The sequence below is a fragment of the Labeo rohita genome, chromosome 24, assembly GCF_022985175.1.
Source record: "Labeo rohita strain BAU-BD-2019 chromosome 24, IGBB_LRoh.1.0, whole genome shotgun sequence".
NCBI classification, from domain to species: Eukaryota; Metazoa; Chordata; class Actinopteri; order Cypriniformes; family Cyprinidae; genus Labeo; species Labeo rohita.
Window position 1 is genome coordinate 26,835,660 of NC_066892.1, and position 21,398 is coordinate 26,857,057.

The 21,398-nt window shown below is 36.3% G+C and overlaps 1 protein-coding gene across 5 annotated transcripts in view; it reads left to right on the forward strand.

The window, feature by feature from the left end:
* The window catches only part of sugct (succinyl-CoA:glutarate-CoA transferase), a 167,561-nt gene that overhangs the window by 57,099 nt on the left and 89,064 nt on the right, over nucleotides 1–21,398 (forward strand). For all 5 annotated transcript variants that reach the window (XM_051097775.1, XM_051097777.1, XM_051097779.1 and 2 more), the window contains 3 exons: nucleotides 5,350–5,421; nucleotides 5,604–5,701; nucleotides 9,378–9,480. In XM_051097775.1, coding sequence (XP_050953732.1) covers nucleotides 5,350–5,421; nucleotides 5,604–5,701; nucleotides 9,378–9,480 — 273 coding nt within the window. The remainder of the gene's footprint in view (nucleotides 1–5,349; nucleotides 5,422–5,603; nucleotides 5,702–9,377; nucleotides 9,481–21,398) is intronic.

Below are 21,398 nucleotides of genomic sequence, written 5' to 3' on the forward strand. Positions count from 1 at the left end.
AAACACTGGGCTAAATAATGTGTTAGTTTTAGCCATTTTAACAAGTGAAATTTGTGCCAAAATACTGCAGTGTTTGATCGTATGCACAGTCTATATAATATAAGAAAAGATATTAGAAGCTTCTCTTTTCCTTCCTAAAAATTTATAAGCCTATTTATTCTGCCTTCCCAGCTATACTTGATTATATATAAAGTCAGTTTGGATTATTTTACAACATTTGTCTCCTGCTCTGGCTTTTTTTTTTTTATGACTATTTGCAATATAATATCAGACCATTGCATTCAGTAGCAGGTGTTTCAGTTGTTGATAATGAAGTTTGGTAAATGCAACTTCAGTGGAAAATCAAATCAAACCCTCTCAGTTTGTAAGCAGGACACAGCTTGAAAACAGGGTGATGTATTACAGTTTAAGTCTCCTTACTGGAACCACTGTCTTATATAAGCCTTTTTCTCAAAAGTTACACATCCCCCCCCATCTCAAACTCATTATAATAGCTGCCCAAAGACAACAGCCTGTGTCATTCAGCTGGTTGAAAGATGTTTAGAATACAAATTTCATTGTGCAATATGCATGCATGCACATACAATATACACAATGTAGTTGTTAAAAACAGATTTTGATGTAACTATTCATTTTTTGCTTTTTCTCATTAAAAGCAGGCATATTTGTAGTGTGAATAATTTCCTATAGGAATGTAGACACTTTAATTTGATTATTTTTTTAAATTGTTTAATCCATATTGATATTAAATATTTAATTTAGCATACTCATTTAGCATATATTTTTTTCATTTAAATTACCTTTACCATCATCTAAGACTCAGTTAAGTTATAAACATTTAAAGGACACAATAGGCTCGTTTTCCAACTCCCATAGAGTTAAACAGTTGAGTTTTACCGTTTTTGAATCCATTCAGCCGATCTCCGGGTCTGGCGGTAGCACTTTTAGCATAGTTTAGCATAGATCATTGAATCTGATTAGACCGATAGCATCTCGCTCAAAAATAACCATATATAATGACGATATTTTTCCTATTTAAAACTTGACTCTTCTGTAGTTATATTGTGTACTAAGACTGACGGAAAATGAAAAGTTGCGATTTTCTGGGTCGATATGGCTAGGAACTATGCTGCCGTACCATGGGTGCAGCAGGCGCAATAATATTACACAGCACCTGAAAGTGACCGGCACTAAGTTTATGTAGATGCAGAGTTGCAGCCAGCAGAGTTGACGCCTACGTAATACCATTGCGCCTGCTGCACCCATGGTACGGCAGCAAAGTTCCTTGATTATTATGCCGAAATGAGTATAGTTCCTAGCCATATCGACTTAGAAAATCGCAACTTTTCATTTTTCGTCCGTCGTTGTACGCAATGTAACTACAGAAGAGTCAAGTTTTAAATAGGAGAAATATCGAAACTCTTTAGTCATTTTTGAGCGTGATGCTAGCGGTCTAATCCAGTGGTTCCCAAACTTTTTCTGCCGGGCCCCCCTTTTGCAGAATAAAAAAAATTCAATCCCCACCCCCGCATTTACACATAAACATAAACACAACTTCAGAAGGATTTATTTGAAACGTAATAATTCAAATTCAGTGTGTAACAACTTACTAAAAAAAACTAAACAAGGAACTAGTCACTTTTAGAGTAGAAACATTAGAAGTAAGGCATGCAGCTTTACTACGCACTATTTTTTGTACGATGTAACAGCATTCATTGTTTTTTAAACAGATTTTCTCATATTTTCTTCTCTTTGTTGTAGTTGCTATCTTTGAAGTAGATTCATCATATATTGTCTTTTCCGATTGAATAATCGGATTCAATGATCTATGCTAAGCTGTGCTCAAAGTGCTACCGCCAGACCTGGAGATAGCGTTTCAAATGACGTCTACTTTTATTTTTTTTTAGATAAAACAGTACAATGTTTGCCTCTATTTATCAGCCATTGCATGAAAATGATTTTGAACATTAATTTACACAACAATGGCATTTCGAGGGTCTAAAACCGTAAACCTTTGAAATACGTTTCCAAAATGCACGTTTTTGAAAATTATACCATTATTTTTTCTGTGTAAAAAAACAAAACAAAACAAACAACAAAAAACAAACAAACATAATTTTCTGAAAGCAGTGACGTCATTTGCATGAATGTTATATGTTCTGTACGTTAACGAAAAACTTTTCAATTTTTATTACTACATCTTGCAACCATGCATCAAAAAATGTAGAAACAGTTTTCACTCTTTGCTAGTATACTTTTTGCTGTAAATCTCTTAAATTGCCATTGATATTGATATTGATATTTCACAAGGAGTTGAAAAGAAATGGCAAGAAACACTGAATTAAACATGAAATTTTGAAGTAGAAAAACTGAATTAGTATTTTCTTTTAAAACACGCTTTAATCGTAACTATTTTAGAACTTCGCCACATTGAATCCTGGAGAAAAACTAAATTTAGTCATCCTAGATAAACCTCTGAGCGTAAAAGACACGTGAGCCTACATGTTTTGTAGTTACCGCCCAACCGGCGATTGTTTTATTCGCTCGCCAAAGCCGAATTTTACCCGCAATTGGAGCTTGGCGAGTGTTAATTTTGGCTCCTGCGTGCAGCCGCACACAACAGGAAAAGATGTCAGGTTGAACGTCATCAAGCTCCTTCCACACGCAAGTGGCATCCAGCGAGCCCCAGGGTGCTTTGCACAAGTTTGGAAACATCCTGGTAGCAGGACAATTTGGGCTTGATCTCTTTCACTGAACGAGTCAAAGTGGACCCACGCTAAGATGAGCGTTTGTGTGCGGATGCGTTCGCTGTGTGTGTGTGTGTGTATTCGCCTTCCTGCTGTTTCCTGGACTCCCCCAGGCATGTGACCCCTTGGCCCGTGCTTGATTTATTCATTTGAAATCATTTAATCTGATGGGCTACATTTTGTCAAAACACTGTCTCATTAACTGTGGTCTGTGCACTTTGTTTCTCGTTCGACCTATTGTACTGCCAGGGGGCACCAGAATAAACACACATAGAGCAAAGCGCTTGTGCTAAGAGAGGCTGCGGCGATGAATGCACGCTTTGTTCTGAGGTGTGCCGCTGTGGCCAAAAGATGATTAGCGATGTCTTGATTTACTCATGCAGATAGTCTGGTCCAGTGGAAGCTGATGGATTGCATTTGAGAAGGTCACGTTAGTTGAACTTAGGGCCCGTCTGCGTGCTCTTCACGAGAGGAAAACAGGAATGATCTGTGAGGGGAATCATTGCATTTGACATGTCGAACGTAAGCCGCTTGATTCCCGTTCAGTGTGGCTTCGCAGGCATCAGAAGAGCGTCCCAGAGGTGCCGCTTGTTTTTTTTTTTTTTTTAGGTCTGTGACCTTTTCTGTTTCTAGCCAGTTTTGTTGTCTGTGCTGATTTCTTGCAGATTGTTGTTTGTCCTACCTCTGCAAAAACCTTTTGCTTGGTTTGGCTGCTTTCAAGTGAGGATGTGACTTTTACCAGCAGGCACTGAGCCTGAATTAGGGTTCGAAGGAATGGATGGATCGGCGCTTCTGCTGGGAGCGTGGACCCGCAAAGTTCAACTTGAAGAATTTGTGGGCCTGATCTTTTGTTGAAAGATTTTCCCTCAAACCGCTAATGCGCATATTGAAAATTCTGATTCGCCCTGAGGATTTGACACGACTTGAGTTGTTCAGGTCATTGAGAAACACAAACATTTTCTAGTAATCCCTTAAGGCAAGACATTGTTTTCATGCAATTCTGAGTTTTTGGGCTATTTTGCTTCCCTAACATACCTTCTTCTTGACTTGTGGAAGGAAAACATCCAAAATACACTTTTAATGGTTTATTTTATTGTGCCTTATCGATCATCTTTAAGATTTCAGTTGCATTTAAAAGCCGTTTTCTCAAAATGAGTTTTCCCTCCTGCTGAGTCAGAAGTCTCCACTTCAGCAGCTACTTTATACTACTTTCAGTTTACCATAATAAACTACCATTATAGTTACTTGTTTCACACACCAGTGGATCCTCTGCAGTGAATTAGTGCCGTCAGAATGAGAGTTCAAACAGCTGATAAAAACTCCACAAATAATCCACACCACTTCAGTCCATTATTTAACATCTTATGAAGCGAATATCTGTGTTTTTAAGAAACAAATCCATCAACCCTGTAAAAAGTTTTCACCAGTTTCAACTTAACTTAAGCAACTGCCTTAAAATTTTAAGTCAAATCAACGTAAAAATACAAGTTGTTTCAACTAATAAATTAAGTCAACTTAAAAGTACAAGTCATTTTAACTCACTTTATTGTAGTAAGTTAAAATGACTTGTAGTTTTAAGTTGATTTAACTTAAAAGTTTAAGGCAGCTGCTGAACTGAAGTTTTTAAGTTGTAACTGGTAAAAACTTTTTACAATGAAGGTTTAATTTAAAACTGGCTAAAATATGAGTTCTCTATCTAAAATATTGCTTTCTCCATGTGAAAAAGTCATCTCATCTGAATCAGGAGAGAAATCTGCACAGATCAAACACTGTTTTTTAAGCCAAAACAGATCTAAACAAATGTGTTGGTGAATTTTGATGTGAGAGAACAACAGGAGATGGAGTTTTTCTCTGGAGGATGCAATATTATGGATTATGGACTCATGTAGTTGGAAACAATGTTTTAAAGTTAAAAACATCTTGATGATGGATTTGTTTTTTACAAACACACAAGATGTTAATTGATGGACTGGAGTGGTGTGGATTACTTCACTGTAAAAAAAATAAATAAATAAATAAATAACTTAAAAGTTTTTTTCAACTTTTGAAAAAAAAAAAAAAAACTGTTCGTACTGCCTTAATTTTAAGTTTACTCTCAAATAACTCAAATATCCACGTTTTCATGTAGTGCAACCTAACATTTCATGTTGACTAAACTTAAACTTAAAAAGGCAGCACAAACAATTTTATAAGTGTTACTTTTTTCTTACTTTTTAAGTTGAAACAACTTTTTTTTTTTTTTTTTTTTTAGTTTGTAGTGTTTTTCTCAACTGTTTGGACTGTTGGATGCTAAATTTCTCCAAATCTTTTCTGATGAAGAAACTTATTTACATCTTGGATGGCCTGAGGATGAGTAAATTTTCACCTTTTCATTTTGAGCCGAACTATTCCTTTAAGCAGTGAACCCTAGAGAAAATAAATATGCAGATATGCATGAAATACTGGATGGTTGCATTAGTCATAAATTTAATTATATCAAAGTTTCCAATGTTGTCGTTCTGTTTCTGTTTATGGCAGTTGGTGTGTGAGGTTTCTCTTTATTACTTACACAGTTTAGTTGGCAGTCCGTTCTGTATACTTATTAAATCTCTTATGTTTGCAGGGTTTCAAGACCAAAGATGGATATTTGGTTGTAGCAGCGGGAAATGATCAGCAATTTATGAAAGTGTGCAAAGTAAGCATAGACTTTTTATTATGAACTCCAAATACGCATGTTAATAAATCTAACCAAGCTTTATTTGTATGTTACAGTCACGGTCATATTTTTTATAGCTATATGCATTTGTTTTGACGGATGGGAAAAGGCTTCACATTTCCTAACAGTTCTGTCATCAACCATCATGTCTGTTTGCCAAGGTTCTGAGCATGAATGGCCTGGCAGAAAGCCCGAAGTACAAAAGCAACAAGTTAAGAGTACAGCACCGCAAAGAGCTGCTGCAGATTCTGTCCGAGAGGTAAGCGTCCGTTTCCTGTAAAGTTAACATGAAATCAAAACCAAATCTGTGAGTGTTGTGCTCTATTCATCAGTGCACGTTACTTCAGAAAGTTCATGTTTGAGGAAATAATCATTAATTAAAATATAATAATTTTGTCATTTGGAATGACTGGCTGATGTCACCTACCCACTTGGGCTACTGGTTAAAGGGTCAGTGACCAATGAGTGTTCAATATAAATAAAAGAAAAAAAATCTATTAAAAATATAGTTTAAAATGGTAACACTTTAGTATAAAGACAAATTGACACTGTTAACTAGCATGCATATTACTAGCATGTTGGCTGTTTATTAATACTTATAAAGCACGTATTCTGCATGACCATATTCTACATCCCTAATCCTACCTAATACCTAAATTTAACAACTACCTTACAAACTATTAACAAGCAGCAAATTAGGAGTTTCTTAAAGCAAAAGTCGTAGTTATTGGTTTGTTAATAGTGAAAACTGGGCCTTAAAATAAAATAAAGTGTGACCTTTAAAACATATGCCAAGTTCTTAGCAAATAACTAACTGTATTCATGTTGGTTTAATGTTTATTTGTTTGTTTATTCGTTAATTTTCATTAAAAGTTCAAATTTAATGCATTTTTAAGGAGTCTAAAAATATAGTGTGTTGTAAAGTTAAAAACACATTTCATGTCTTAAATATGTAAATATTCATTCATAATTATCAGCATAGTTGTATCTGATATTTTAAGACACTGACCTTGACACACAGTCTTGAGGGCCTCCAGGGATCTGCTCTGTATTTATGTATTTATTGTGTTTTGACATTTTATTTATTTATTTATTGTATTTAGACATTTTATTTATTGATTTATTTATTTATTGTGCTTTGACATGTATTTATGTATTTATTTGTATTTTTGTTTGTTTTTTTTTGTCTGTGTTTTTGTTTTTTTATGTCTTTTTTTTTTTATTTGGTTTTTAGTCATGTTTGTCTTTGTGTGTTTTTTTATTTATTTATTTTATTTGTTTTGTGTTATTTTGTTTTTGTCATCATTTACTCACCTTGATGTGCTTTCAAACCCATATGACATACTTTCATCTGCAAATCTCAAAAGGAGATGCTTACTATAAAAGCTCATGTGCTGTATTTATAGTCTTGAAAAACCGTAGAGATGCTTCAGGTACGACTAAAATTTACATACTTATATTCTAAATATCTGCTGCAGCTGCCATCTTAAAGAGGTCATCGGATGCAAACTTCACTTTTTCATGTTGTTTGAACATTAATATGTGTTGGCAGTGTATGTACAAATCTACCCTATAATGATAAAAATCCATGCAGTGGCTTTTAATTAATCTGTAAAAATAATATCCCCTTTTTCAAATCGAGCCATTCTCAGATGCCTGTCGGTGTGGCGTCACACCCACAGAGGCCGCTCCTACGATAGTTGATTGACATGAGTGTCTTACCTCAGATCAGCTGTCACAGTCCGACCTCTTTGTTTTGATGCCGGAGCAGGGATGTAAATTAGACAAGAATATCTCAGATTGAGGTGTTGTGTTGCTGAATGTAATAATGAACATAGTGGTCGTCATTTACTCCCTACATCTGAACCGTTGAAGATGTAGTGGATTGCATTTGTTTGTGAAGGGAATGTGCCTCCCGATCTACATAAATGCATCTATGTTTGCACGAATCATTTGTGATCCAGCTTCACCTACAGCAGAAGTGAGTATAAGGTTTTTTTTTTAATCTCTGCAGTCACCTTTCCTAATAACATGCTAGTTAGCAAGTTTAACGGCTAAAGGCGTTAAATGTGGCTAAAGTAAACAGGCTCGTCACTCCACAGAGAACAGAGAGGGGCGGTGCGAGCAGAGCTCATTTGCATTTAAAGAAACAATCCCCCAGATCAGGATGATTTTTGCAGAGCTGATTTTGACAAGGTAAAAAGGGTGTTGTTTTACGCTATCATTGAGAATTTTTAGCCAAAATATATTATAGACTTTTCATTAAGACCCTAAAGAATCATATCAACTTGTAGAAAATGGGCATCCGATGACCCCTTTAATCAAAAGTAAAATGTGTCATAACAAGACATACCATTATTAACAGATTTACTAACACAAACCATCTTTTGAATAAAAAAAGCATCCAAAAAAGTATGTCTTATTTGTGCTGCTCTTAGTAGATTGCGCTGGTCATTATGGAAATGATCTGGCTGCGATTTGTGTTCTTTAAAGGTGAAGTCCACTTCCAGAACAACAATTTACAGATAATGTACTCACCTCCTTGTCATCAAAGATGTTCATGTCTGTCTTTCTTCAGTTGTAAAGAAATTATGTTTTTTGAGGAAAACATTTCAGGATTTTTCTCCATATAATCGACTGATATGGTGCCCCGAGTTTTTCCGGTTCACAACAGTTAGGGTATGTCGAAAAACTCCCATCTCACATTCTCCCTCAACTTCCAAATCATCCTATATTGCTGTTTTACCTTTTTTGTTAAGGCTGTTTGATCTTCTTTGCATGTTCACTTTGCAAAGACTGGGTCGGTACTTCTGCAGTGATGTAGGATGATTTTGAAATGATTTTTGAAGTTGAGGGAGAAAATACGATTGGAGTTTTTCGATATACCCTAACTGTCTTGAACCAGAATACACAGAGTTCAGGGAGAGCAAGACAAGATGAGCCTTTGAGATTAAATGCATTTAAATTGTATTTTTTTAATGAAAGTAACCAATCGTTTCGCTAGATAAGACACTTCTTCCTCGGCTGGGATTGTTTAAAACAGCATTTGGGATCGCTTGAAGCCACATTTAAACTGCTTTTGGAGGTTCAAACTCGGGGCACCATATCAGTCCATTATATGGAGAAAAATGCAGAAATGTTTTCCTCAAAAAACACAATTTTTTTACGACTGAAGAAAGAAAGACATGAACATCTTGGATGACAAGGGGGTGAGTACATTATCTGTCTATGGTTGTTCTGGAAGTGGACTTCTTTAATGTGCGCATTGTTAGTAAATCACACAGAATTTTCCCCTCCCATCTGTGCTTTTATGGAATTGCGCTCAAACTCTAATTTGCTCTGTTTAGTAAGTCTGGCCCTTAATGTTTAATGCCGACTGCAACCAAAGACGTTCCTTATTTCTGCTTCTGTCCTTGTCTCATCCTAATTTTCCGTTTTTGATGCATTTTGTGGTCAATGTGTGAGAGTTGCGAAAACATTCTGTTAAGAAACCAATTTAATGTTTGTTGGCATTGAAACATTTTGTTCGCATAGCATGTTCTTGCCAACAATGGGATTGCTGTGTGCAAAAAATCTGTACCAAAGTCTGTACATAATTCAAACGGTACATTCTGACCGGGTGAATCAGCGTCAGTCACTAAAGGCCGAGACATGGTGTGTGAGAGCATGTTTACAACATGAGAAACCTTATATGTTTACAGTGTTGCTCAAAAGAAAAGCCCGGATTAACTTTAATTATAGCGGGCATATTAAGTGAAATCTTTCAAAGTGTGTTGGTGGTTTTGCATAGTGCTGTTGTCCTGAAGGGACAGGGAGAGGAAGTGGCCACATATGACTTGCATTTCAGCTCATGTTATCGCGTCCATGCCCCGTTTTCCAGCACCCTCCCTTCTGTCCCTTTTCAGACCTTCATTCAGGCCTTTGTCCCCCCTCAGGTTCATGCAGGAGACCACTGGTGAGTGGTTGGGGCGGTTCGAAGGCACCGGTGTTCCCTGCGGCCCTATCAACAATATTCAGCAGGTGTTCACCAACCCTCAGGTTAGTTTGAGGTCACATCAGTGATTTAAAACAGTGGTTTTCCTTCAGGACCAAGATTTTACATTGGACCTGCAGTGGCGGCCCAAACTCAGTGTTGTACAGTATTTGTACAAAAAGAAAACAAAATGTCTTGTTCAAAAATTCATATTGAGTTTTTACGGCTAAATACACACACACACACACATATATATACATACTAGGTAAAATATTTTAACCTATTTAAAATATTTTAACACAGTTAACGGATCCCAGACCTGTACTGGACTGAACTCCATAAATGCAGTTATGCCTTAAAATTCAAGATTTTGGTGAAAAAAATGCCCCTGTATGTGTTCTGTCTCATATTTATATATATTACATATCACACAATATCACACGGGCAGCAAAAGCAACGTGACATGCTGATTTTGTCCTGATCTCATGAGCTTAAATGTGATTTTATACAACTGTTCAGTAAATAAGAAGTTGATATTGTGTAGATTTTTTTTAAACACAATGTCGTGTGTTTTTGCTCAATTTTGCACAGAACATATTACCTTTGAAGCCATAGAAGAATTTTTGTGCATCTCCGAGCAACACAGCAGTGTTTAGTTTCTGAATGGATCAGCGTTTTGAATGAATCGCGTAAATCAATGATTCAAAGACCCATTCATAAAGAGAGCCATTTACTTTATTCCTAAATGAACCTAATTGAATCGAATGAGTGAATGACTCATAAAGACATTTACCGCCACCTGCTGGCAGATTTAGTTTCTTAGAGTATTATTTCATTAAATGTAATTTTAAAATAATTAAATTTATTCCTTTGATTTCAAAGCAATGTATTAGCATCAAATTAGCATCATGGCTGCAGTCACATGATCCTTTAAAAATCATTCTAATATTCTGATTTGCTGCTCAAAAAAACATTTATTATTATTATTATTATTATTATTATGTTGAAAACAGCTGAGTCTAATTTTTTTCAGGTTTCACTGATGAATAGAAAGTTCAGAAGAACAGCATTTATCTGAAATAGAAATCTTTTATAACATTGTAAATGTCTTTATTATCTTGCTAAATAAAAGTATTAATTTCTATAACTTAACCTTATAACTTAAAAGCTTTTTATTTTTAAATAAATGCTGATATTTGGACCTCATTTTGGTTATTTTAAATAGTAAAAAAAAATTGCATGATTTTTCTTTTGTTGTGTTTTGGATCAAACAAATGCAGACAAATGCATGAACAGAACCGACTTTTTTAAAGGGGTCATCAGATGCAAAGTTCACTTTTTCATGTTGTTTGAACATTAATATGTGTTGGCAGTGTATGTACAAATCTACCCTAAAATGATAAAAATCCATGCAGTGGTTTTTAATTAATCTGTAAAAATAATATCCCCTTTTTCAAATCGAGCCATTCTCAGATGCCTGGCGTCACACCCACAATAGTTGATTGACATGAGCGTCTTAGATCAGCTGTAACAGTCCGACCTCCACTGTTTCGATGCCGGAGCAGGGATGCAAGTTCTCAGGTAGAGCGATTGAGGTGTTGTGTTGCTGGATTTAATAATGAACATTGTGGTCGTCATTTACTACCGACATCTGAGCCGCTGAAGATGCAGTGGATTAAGTTTGTTTGTGAGGAGAGTGCACCTCCCGATCTACATAAATGTGTCTATGTTCACACAGATCATTCGTGATCCAGCTTCACCTACAGCAGAAGTGAGTATAAGGGTTTTTTATGAATCTCTGCAATCACCTTTCCTAATATCGTGGTAGTTAGCAAGTTTAGAAACTAAACGCGGCTAAAGTAAACCGGCTCGTCACTCCACAGAGAGAAGAGAGGGGGGAGGCGAGCAGAACTCATTAACATTTAAAGCAACCTCGACCAGAACAGGATGATTTTTGCAGAGCTGATTTTGGCAAGGTAAAAAAGGTGTTGTTTTACACAACCATTGAGAATTTTTAACCAAAGCATGTTATAGACTTTTCATTAAGACTAAAAAATCCTATCGACTTGTGGAAAACTTTTGACTGGTGTACTGTATGTGTACAGTTTTAAGTACAGTATGTACAATTTTTAATATATTTTTATTTCAGTTGTAGTCATTTTAGTTTTAGTACAAGTTAAACTAAATGAAAATGAGAAATATTGTAGTTGAACATTGCTTTTTTATATATATTTAGTTGATGCACTAACTAAATTTTAGTTTAAGGACTAGGTAACTACACACGCACACAATATAGCTTTACATTAATACATATAATAGAAAGCAGTATTTTAAGTTACTATGTTTTATTTTGTTTGCAACAAATGCAGAGAAAAGTCGTTTTTAGTGTTTTTTTTTTTTTTTTTTTTTTTAAGAACAGCTTGACTAATGTCAGCCTACTGAAACATGCACAGTGTGTAAGTTAGTAGCATTTCTTTTTAGTTACTTAGTTCCTCCCCTGGGAATACGCAGATCCAGAGTTACACCATAAAATAATAAGTGTAATAGATTGTCTAGTCGTACCTACTGAATGACCCAGAAAAATAATTGTCCACTGTTATTGCCGAGATCGCTTAAAAACAAGTCAAGATCATTTCTTTGATCAACATCGGTAGCTAATAAAGTGAAAAGTGAAACGCTATCATATGTACAGGCCCCTAGAGCAAGGAATTTAACACTGCTGCAATTTGAACCCGATTTTGTACACCAAAGATGCAGAAGTTCCCGTCCGCACATACACACACACCAATGTTTAATTCCTACCACATGTCGGTACAAAGAGTGCATGCACTTAAAGATCCCATCAGCGTGCCGAGGCTCTCGCTGTACCACATCATATGATCAGAATTAGCAGCTATTGTTTTTGTCCGTGTTGATTCGAAACACTCATTGAACCTCTAGTGGGGCTATCAATGTTTAATTTTCCCTATGTGGTTTGCTATATTTAGCATTTCACTACCACTTTTACTCAGAATTTGAAAACACATTAATCATTCATAGTTGCATAATCGAAGGCAGTTTGAAGTTTTGGCATCCGCTAGAAAACAAGAAGAGAACATGTATACCATGTGTTAAATATACTGTAGAAAAATATCTACTCAAACATGCGCATTTCTCAACACAAACTGACTTATTACCACAGAAACCACCACACATCAGCATCTGTTTGATGATACTGTTTGATGAAATATTAAAATGTATTGAATTTTGGCATGTTGTCTGGTTATATAATTGACTGTTTCTTAGGCACATATGAACTTTTATAAAACACTCCTCATAAACTCAATGTGTTTGCAGTTTGTAATGTTTATTGTTTTGTCTGAATTGTCATGAACATTTACACAATATAATTTCCGCCACATTAAATCATGTATTGTGTAGCATCTTGTGGGGCAAATTACACTTTTAAACTCTCTTTCTTAGCATTTTTATTTCATGTATCCTAAATATACGAAATTAAAAGATAAATAAATGATGGTAGGATGCAGAATTTTTTATTGCAATATTCATGTAATAAAGGATGTAGTTATAACATTTTAGGATGTTTTGAATTTTTTTTTTTTACAGATAACATTGTAGCCATAAACTTTTTGGGCAGTTTTGCATTTTATTTATTTATTTTTTTCTTTTACAGACAACATATTCATAACATTTTGAGCAGTTTAGGATTTTTTTATTTTTTAATTGTTTTGTTTTGTTTTTATAAATAACATTGTACTTGTACATTGTACATTGTATTTTTCGACTGTTTTAGATATATATTTTATTATTTATTCATTCATTTTTTACAGATAACATTTGGTATAAAAATGTAGCTTTTTTTAACAGAAAACATTGTCATAACATTTTAGGCAGTTTTCGGATTTATTTATTATTTTATGTATTTTTTTTTAATAAATAACATATTATGTATTCATAATATTCATATTCATAAAACAAAATGGTCTAATGTTTTATGACTATGTTATCTGTTTATTTATATAGAAAAATTGTTTATCTATAAAAAAATTAAAATAATTATTTTTCTTTACTGATAACATTGTAGTCAAAATTTTAGGCAGTTTGGAATTTTATTTATTTATTTTTTTTTACAGATAACATTGTAGTCATAACATTTTCAACTGTTTTGGATTTTTATTTTTGATTTCTTTCATTCATTCATTCATTCACTCATTTACATTTTTATAGACATTTTACCCGTTTTTTTTTGTTTGTTTGTTTTTTTTCAACAGATGTTTTTTAAACAGATAACATTGTCATAACATTTTAGGCAGTTTTATATTTTATTTTATTATATATATATATATATATATATATATATATATATATAGATAGATAGATAGATAGATAGATAGATAGATATAGATATAGATATATAGATATATATAGATTATAGATAACATTGTCATAAATCCAAAATGTTCTAAAATGTTATGACAATATGTTATCTATAAAAGAGAAGAAAAAGTCTATTTTGTTTTTTGTTTATTTATTTTTACAGATAACATTGTCATAACATTTTAGCCAGTTTTGGAATATTTATTTATTTATTTATTTATTTATTTTTACAGATAGCGTATTGTAGTCATAACATTTTAGGCAGTTTATGATTTTTTTTTTTTTTTTTTTTTGCCTTGTGTTGCCTTGCTTGCCTTTATTTGTGTTAATCTTACCATTGTACATATAACAAACAACTTCATACAGCTCTACCCTGAACTTATGTTGTCTGTTTTGACATGCAGATCAACCTGACCTCATTTGCAGTTATTGCACCATTTAACTTGTCAGTCATTGTCAGTGTACTCCTTTACTCTTTAGCAGATGCTATTACAGTATACCAGGCTCATTCGCCCTGCAGTAATATGAGGTTAAGTGCCTTGTTTAACAGCACAACTGGAATAATTTTTCAACTCTCTTTAATCAATCATATTTGTGTAGCACTAAAAAAGTCTCAGCATTCAGTTTTTCAAATCTGGTCAGTGCATCTCTAAGGAACCTTGTCTTGTGTCTGGACATCCATCAGAAGACATACAGAACATCTCGCATCCATATCGTCTGAGGTTTCATGAGAAACACTCAGCGTTTGGTGGACTTTTGACAGCTGAAGCTGATGATTCCATCTGGAGATCATATCTGTCAGAGGACGACACAAATCTGTTAGCCATTGCTCCTTTTGACCGAACGGTGAAAACCAAAAACATCCAGCGTTCGCTGGAGAAATCAGTAGTAGCTGCAAGGGCACGGAGGAAATTAGCCGACAGACGTGAAGAGCGAGCTAAGGAGATGATTCAGGAGAAGGGACAGCTGCACATGTACAGGACCGAAAACCAGATGGAGAGGATATGGATTGGGGAGGTTAGTATTAGAGCAAGATAGAGTGGGTGATATTAAGACTTAGCGGACGAGGAGGGGCGCTACGACAAGACAAATGAGGAAAGCAGATGGAATATGGGTAGGGCGGTTCCAGAGGTAGCACAAGGCCATGTGGCCTGATTAACTGATCTAGTATTTGAACATCAGTGGGGTTTATCTTCACTTTTGACCAGAGACGGAAACCAAACCGGTCGATAAATCAGCCGTTTTTTGGGTGACCTTCATCCATAACTTTAGCTTGTTGAAACACTATAATTCAGTGTTCTTTCTTCTTCTTGAAACATAACTTAAACTGTTCCTGTTTATTTTGTCATCTTCCTCTTGTGAAGTTAGAAAGGTAACCAACTATCCTCTTCTAGCACGATTGTTATTCAAGATTTCTTTCTAGGAACTGTTGGAAACCTTTACAAGGCCTGATGGGGATTAGTCTTGCGTAACCAGACCTTAAGACTGACTGCAGAAGGTCTGGACTTCATCACAACTTTCGTTGGCCCGACAGGCCATCTGACTGACATGTAAAACAACCAATCAGCATTTGTTTTGTTCAGCGCCAGGTTTAGGGGCAGTGCCAGCCTTACCTAAATAAGCGGTTGCATAGAGGGCACCATGCCAATGGTTAAGACAGTAATGCCTGGTAATAATAACTTTGATCAAGTTTGTAATGTTTGAAAATAAAGACACAGCCCTATGCATCTGGTGCAGAGAAGGGGAAAAATAGGAAAGGAATAAAGCAAGATAAGGGGAAGTGATGAATTTCAAAAAGATGTTGTTGAATAAAGCAATAAGCCCCAAGAAGATGTGGTTTACAGTGATTTTATAACAGCTAAGGGGCGTTGTTAGGCACGACGCAAAGCGAAACCCTCTTGGCTGTTATAAATTTACTGTAAACCATGGCTTCACAGGGCTTGTTGCTTTTATAAAACAATTATTCCATATACCCAGTAAGGTTTCATAAAATAAAACAGAGCAAATAAAGTGTAACGATATTATTAATAGAAACACCACCAAACAGTGTAGTTCCTCAAAAACGGTTGTGGTTGCAACAAAATGGTTGCCGAGCAACACACAGACGTAAACAAAAGTGTATGTTTGTAGAGCAGTTTACAACCGCTTTGGACACAGCTTAACCAATCAGAATCAAGGACTGGAACCGTCCATTTTATAAATGGCTGTGTCAGTGTAACAGCAAAATGCGTAAATAATTCTAGATACCATATTATCTGAAGTGTTTGGATTTTCAGTACAGGTATTAGCTGCTTTTTCATCAACCCGTTGAAATTTAAAATGCATGGAAATTCAGTCTCATTTTCGTGTTGATCTAAACAAAAGCAGCAGACGGGCTCAATAAAAATGCAAGTTCACTCTCTGCCAGTAGATGGTGCTTATGGAACAGCAGAAATACAGCGATTACCGTGTTTACCACTGTACACAAAGCAGAGCTGCACAGCTTTTTGTTGTACAGTATTTACATGCTCATTAAAATACGTGCCTCTATATACTCTTCTGCAACAGTTTAATTATGTACCTTACTGCACGTTTTATGAGAGTTTCAAAGTGAAAAGTCCAGAGAGTGGCATTAAAACACACATTTAATATGTGACCATGGCATGTTTTTATTACATTGGTACAGGCACGTATTGCTGTGTAATTTTATTAAGCTGCTTGAGGTATGTATTGCGGCTATTCAGAATTAAAATATCCAGGGAGTGTCACTAAAGGTTAATGCTCTATCACAGGGGTGGCGAACTCCAGTCCTGGAGAGTCACAGCCCTGCAGAGTCACCTGCCTGTAGCTTCCTAGTAACCCTTCAGACCTTGATTAGCTTGTTCAGGTGTGTTTGATTAAGGTTAAAGGGCTGCGGCTCTCCAGCACCATCGTTCGCCATCCCTGCTCTGTCGTGTTGGAAATATCCCCTACACCAAACCCAACCCTAAACCTAACCAGTAGTGTTAGTGAATTCAAAAGTGATATAAAAACACATTTGTTGATGCTGCCATGCTATTTTAACTTCCTAATGTGGATTTGAGCTGATTTGCCGAACTGCAGTTTCACAGGGTTTGTACTGGAGCACTTTATTTCTCAAGTGCAACGCCATATCGCGTGAGCGACCGAGCAAACTTACTGAATTAGAAAACTCGTGCATATGAAGCTGTATATGTGACAACAACGTTAAAAAGTATCAGTTTTTAAGTCACACAGAATGTTATACAGTATATTCTCCAAGAAATTGTATGAAAATTAGACTTAATTAATCAAAACTCTTTACCTGTAAATAATACTTTGTGTGAAAAGGAATAAAAGTCAGTTTTACTGCCTCTACTGTTTATTTCAGCTGGAAACTGCAGCAATTCGTACGTCTAGCAGATTTGCAGGAATATATACAAGGCGCATATTTCCAATGAGCGTAGGTAGCAACTCAAAATACTTAATTACCTTTCAAACATTTATTTACACTCTTAGGATGCAAGGTTGGGTTGACACAGGCACGATTCAGGTGGTGTCATGACTAAGTCCTCGCCGAGCTCGCTGAAGTCCTGGAGACAGGGTTAGGGTGGCAGCAAACCACATGCCGGCCCAAAAAAGAAATACTGGCAAATGTTGGTAGACCTAAAAAAAAGCAACCAGTCTTCCCAAAAGAAATACCGACACTCGCTTCCTGGCCAGACATCGTGATGTGGTCATCTGTAGATAAGAGAGTCATCGTCATTGAGCTTACTATTCCGTGGGAAGAAAACATCACAGCAGCCCTTGAAAGGAAGCACCTAAAGTATTCCAAGTTGGCAGCGGAGTGCCAGGATGCAGGCTGGAATGCCGAGGCTTACCCCGTGGAGGTTGGATGCCGGGGGTTTGTCAGTAGAGCAGTGGTGCAACTATTCCGTGAGTCTGGCATGGCGGGGGCAAACCTGTGAAAGGCGGTGAAGGAGCTGGAGGAGGAGGCAGAGAAAGCCACCAATTGTCTGTGGCTCCAGAGGAAGGAGGCAGCTGCAAGGGTGGCATAGAGATGTCCCTGATATGCCACTGCCCTCTTGCCGGGAGATGTACTGCTGTAAAGTGGGTAAAACATCGGAGAACAACGGCTACCAGCCAGTGACCCTGCAGAAGACCCAATGGCACCGGAGGAGGTACGTCAGGCTGAAAAGCCGTGCAGGTAGAACATCTCACCTGTGTGATTGGCTAGAAAATCCAACATTTAGTTGATCCTGGCTTTCTTCTTCCATAAGTTTGGCGCCATGACTGCTTTGTTTCCAGGCGGACTGATAAAAAATGCAACAAGTCCTGTGGAATTCAACCAATCAGTTGACGACTTCGAAACTCCCGAAGCATTCCAATTTTTCAGTTTCCATTTTGGGAACTGATACCGCAGTGTTGGTGCCGATGACCTGCAGAGTTTAATTCCAACTCTAATCAAAGACACCTAAATGAGCTAATAAAGGTCTTCGGGATTACTAGGGCTACAGGCAGGTGAGTTTTTTTTCAGGGTTGGAACCAAACTCTACAGGAATTCGGCACTCCAGGACAGACGCTGCCTATCCCTGCATTATCCCTCCAACAGTCCGTGGATGTGACATCTGAAACCGAGACTAGATGATGGCTGCTTTTTAATGTAATTTAAACCTTTGTTAACATTTCAGTGCTAACAAGCATTCTAAAGGCATCATAAAGTTCTCACTTGATTATGGTACACAAACAAACAAGGTTCTTAGTCAATGGAAACTAATAAACTACACAGATCTCTCTCTTCCAAATGGGTTTTGAAGTTGGTTTTTGAGCATTGAAGAAATTATCCTGGCATGCACGGATAAGAATTTCTGCTTAAGCCTTGCGTTTTCATCTTCCATTGGTTTTTTGAAGAATGTTTGGGTTTCTTTAAAATTACTATTGCTTAATTTGTAGCCCACTCAATTTTGGAAAAAACTTAATAGTGAGAGTGTTGTTAGGCGTCTCAGACTGTCTATGGAGTTTCCGTTGTCATTTTTGTTTTTGATTTGTCCTCTATTGTGATCAAACAAGTGGAAAAAAACCCTGTTGAACCATTTGAACTTTTTCAATGATATTTATTGGCCACGTTTCCACTTTCCAGTGACGTTTGCTTGACGTTCGTTGACTTCTTCCTCAATGCTCCCCATGCGCATAGTATCATGTTGCTCATACTTCATTTTCAAGAATCACATCCGTGACAGTCGGGTTATGTTTTGGTCTGGAGCTATTGGCGCTCAGTCTTGGTCCCCAGTTGCTGTCTGAGTGTAGCAAAAATGTGCAGGTTATCGCCCGTTTCAACGCTGAGCCACACACCTGGACTAGGTCCGGTGAAGTATTAATATTAATATTGGATATTTCCAGAGCATCATTCCTGTCGTATCAGGTGCCAGGCCCAGATGTTGGATTTGGACAAAATGGCTCCCAGATGTGAGCATGGTTGAATGCTGAGTATTCACATGGATTAAAAAAAAAAAAAAAAAAAAGGAAGAAGAAGAATTTCTGCAGAAGAGTCTCTTCCTTTCTTGAGCTTCCAAGCCAGACTGAATAACTGAATGTTATTATTTGAGTGTGTGCATGCGTGAATGAAGCCCTGTTTATCTGAATCCTGTTTGAACTGCATAGTGAGCCTAAACCCCAAGTTTGTTCCAACAATCCACGGAGGGCTCAGAGAGGAATCCACGCTGCCCTGATCTCCAGCTTGTTGTGAATTATGAAGTCAAGCTATCATTTTTGAAATCCCTTTGAAAATGTTTTTTTGGAAACTAGGAGAACTACATGAGTGCTAAACCATGTTAAATAGTTTCATGTTCTGTATCATTTTACTTTGTCCATTATTTTGACTTATGCATGCCAAAATGTAAAGTTTTTTTCAAGAACCTTCCACCAATAGGGTTGTTATTTGTGTTATTGTTATTATAAGTAATATTGATATATAAACACATTTTGCAGCCCTGCAAAAAGAACAACCTGGTAAAATTTTTTAGATCACATTTCATAATTATTTTTTTCCCCCTTAAATCATGTAGCCCTATTTAAAATGCACCGGACTAAATATAAATTCAGCTAATAATGTCAAAATTATGAGATGTTGTATAGTTTTTGGCTGTTGGTTATACCCACAATGGTCAAGACCTGTGACGTGGAACAGGCTATGGACATGTGATGTGTTTAAAAATAGCTATTTTTCCTGTTGGGTTCATTTTATGTTTAATATGTAATAGTTCTAACAAAAAACAGGTGATTTGTGTTTCTCTTACTTAAATTGTCACCAAAGACACCAAATTGTATTGTATTTGTGGAAACTGCCAAGAAACCACAAACACTTTCTAAATTTTCTGAATGGAAATACATGCAATGCCTTAAGGACAATATTACTTGCTGACAAAAACTAAAATGTGACTCAGAGGACTGAATGCCGACCTTTAGTTTTCCTGAAATACATCTCTCCATGATTTTCGAGTGGATGTGGAACCAGCTGCACACAATAACAGATAATTACCAACCTTGGTGTTGTCTCACAGCAACGTTTTCCATCGAATGTTTACAAGTACAGGGATGTTTCCGGGCCCCGCGGACCTTCAAATGCACCCAAATGAGTGAAGAGTCAAGCGGTGGAGCTTAAACAGATGTTGCAGGGAGCACTGCAGCACGTCTCCTGTTGAGGGCTAACGCTGTTGCTGCAGTAATTGGTCCAGTAAGATTGAATAGTCTCTGTCACCGTAATGTTTGAGTAATGGAGGTTTATTCTGAAAGCCGACTCCAGTTGTTCTTTCTTGGCTGAAGACTCGAGGAGGATGTTCCCCATTGTCATGGCCTAGGGCCCTTGTGAAAATGACAGACCCGTGTACTGTAACTAGATAGTTCGGCACACACGCCACTTGGATCCCAGTCCACATGATAAACGTCATTTCTTACTAACTGTTTTACTCATCTTGGAGCTGGTATTTACAATGAATGAGTGCAGAAACAGTTGAAGTGAAGTTCACTGTTGTTTTCTGGAGGGAGAAAAACAATTGGAAAGTTTGAGTAACCTCAAAAGACCTTAACGTTTGCGTAACTGACTTGTTCGGTCGAGTATGGAATTATGTTGTGGAAAAGACAAGACGGTTAACTTTAGCAACTCATGAATGTGTAGAGTGGGGTAAACAGTGCCAGTTTTTACCTTTAGTTTTATTTATTTTAACTATTATGCTATTTAATATATTAAAATATATTTCATTTTTCATTTTGAATTCAGTACAAGTTTTTAGTAATTTTATGTTTTTTGTCTTTTTATTAGATTTTTAGTTGTAGTAATTTGGTTAATTAGTTTTAGTAAATTAAAATTAAATGTGTTTATCACAAGCAGAAACGGATAAAATGGCTGGAGTTCTGATATCACTCCCCTCAGCCAATCAGATTTGAGGACCAGAAGAAACTGTTGTATAAATAAATATTATGAAATATTTAATACCTATGTAATATTTAATTATTTTATTTTCAAAAAGTGGCTCTCATTTTCTCTCAATTCTTTCTAAATGGTAAAATAGCAAACAATTGTTTGCAGTTTGCTAGTTTAAAGGTTAAGTTAGCCCACTCTCTCCTACCAACG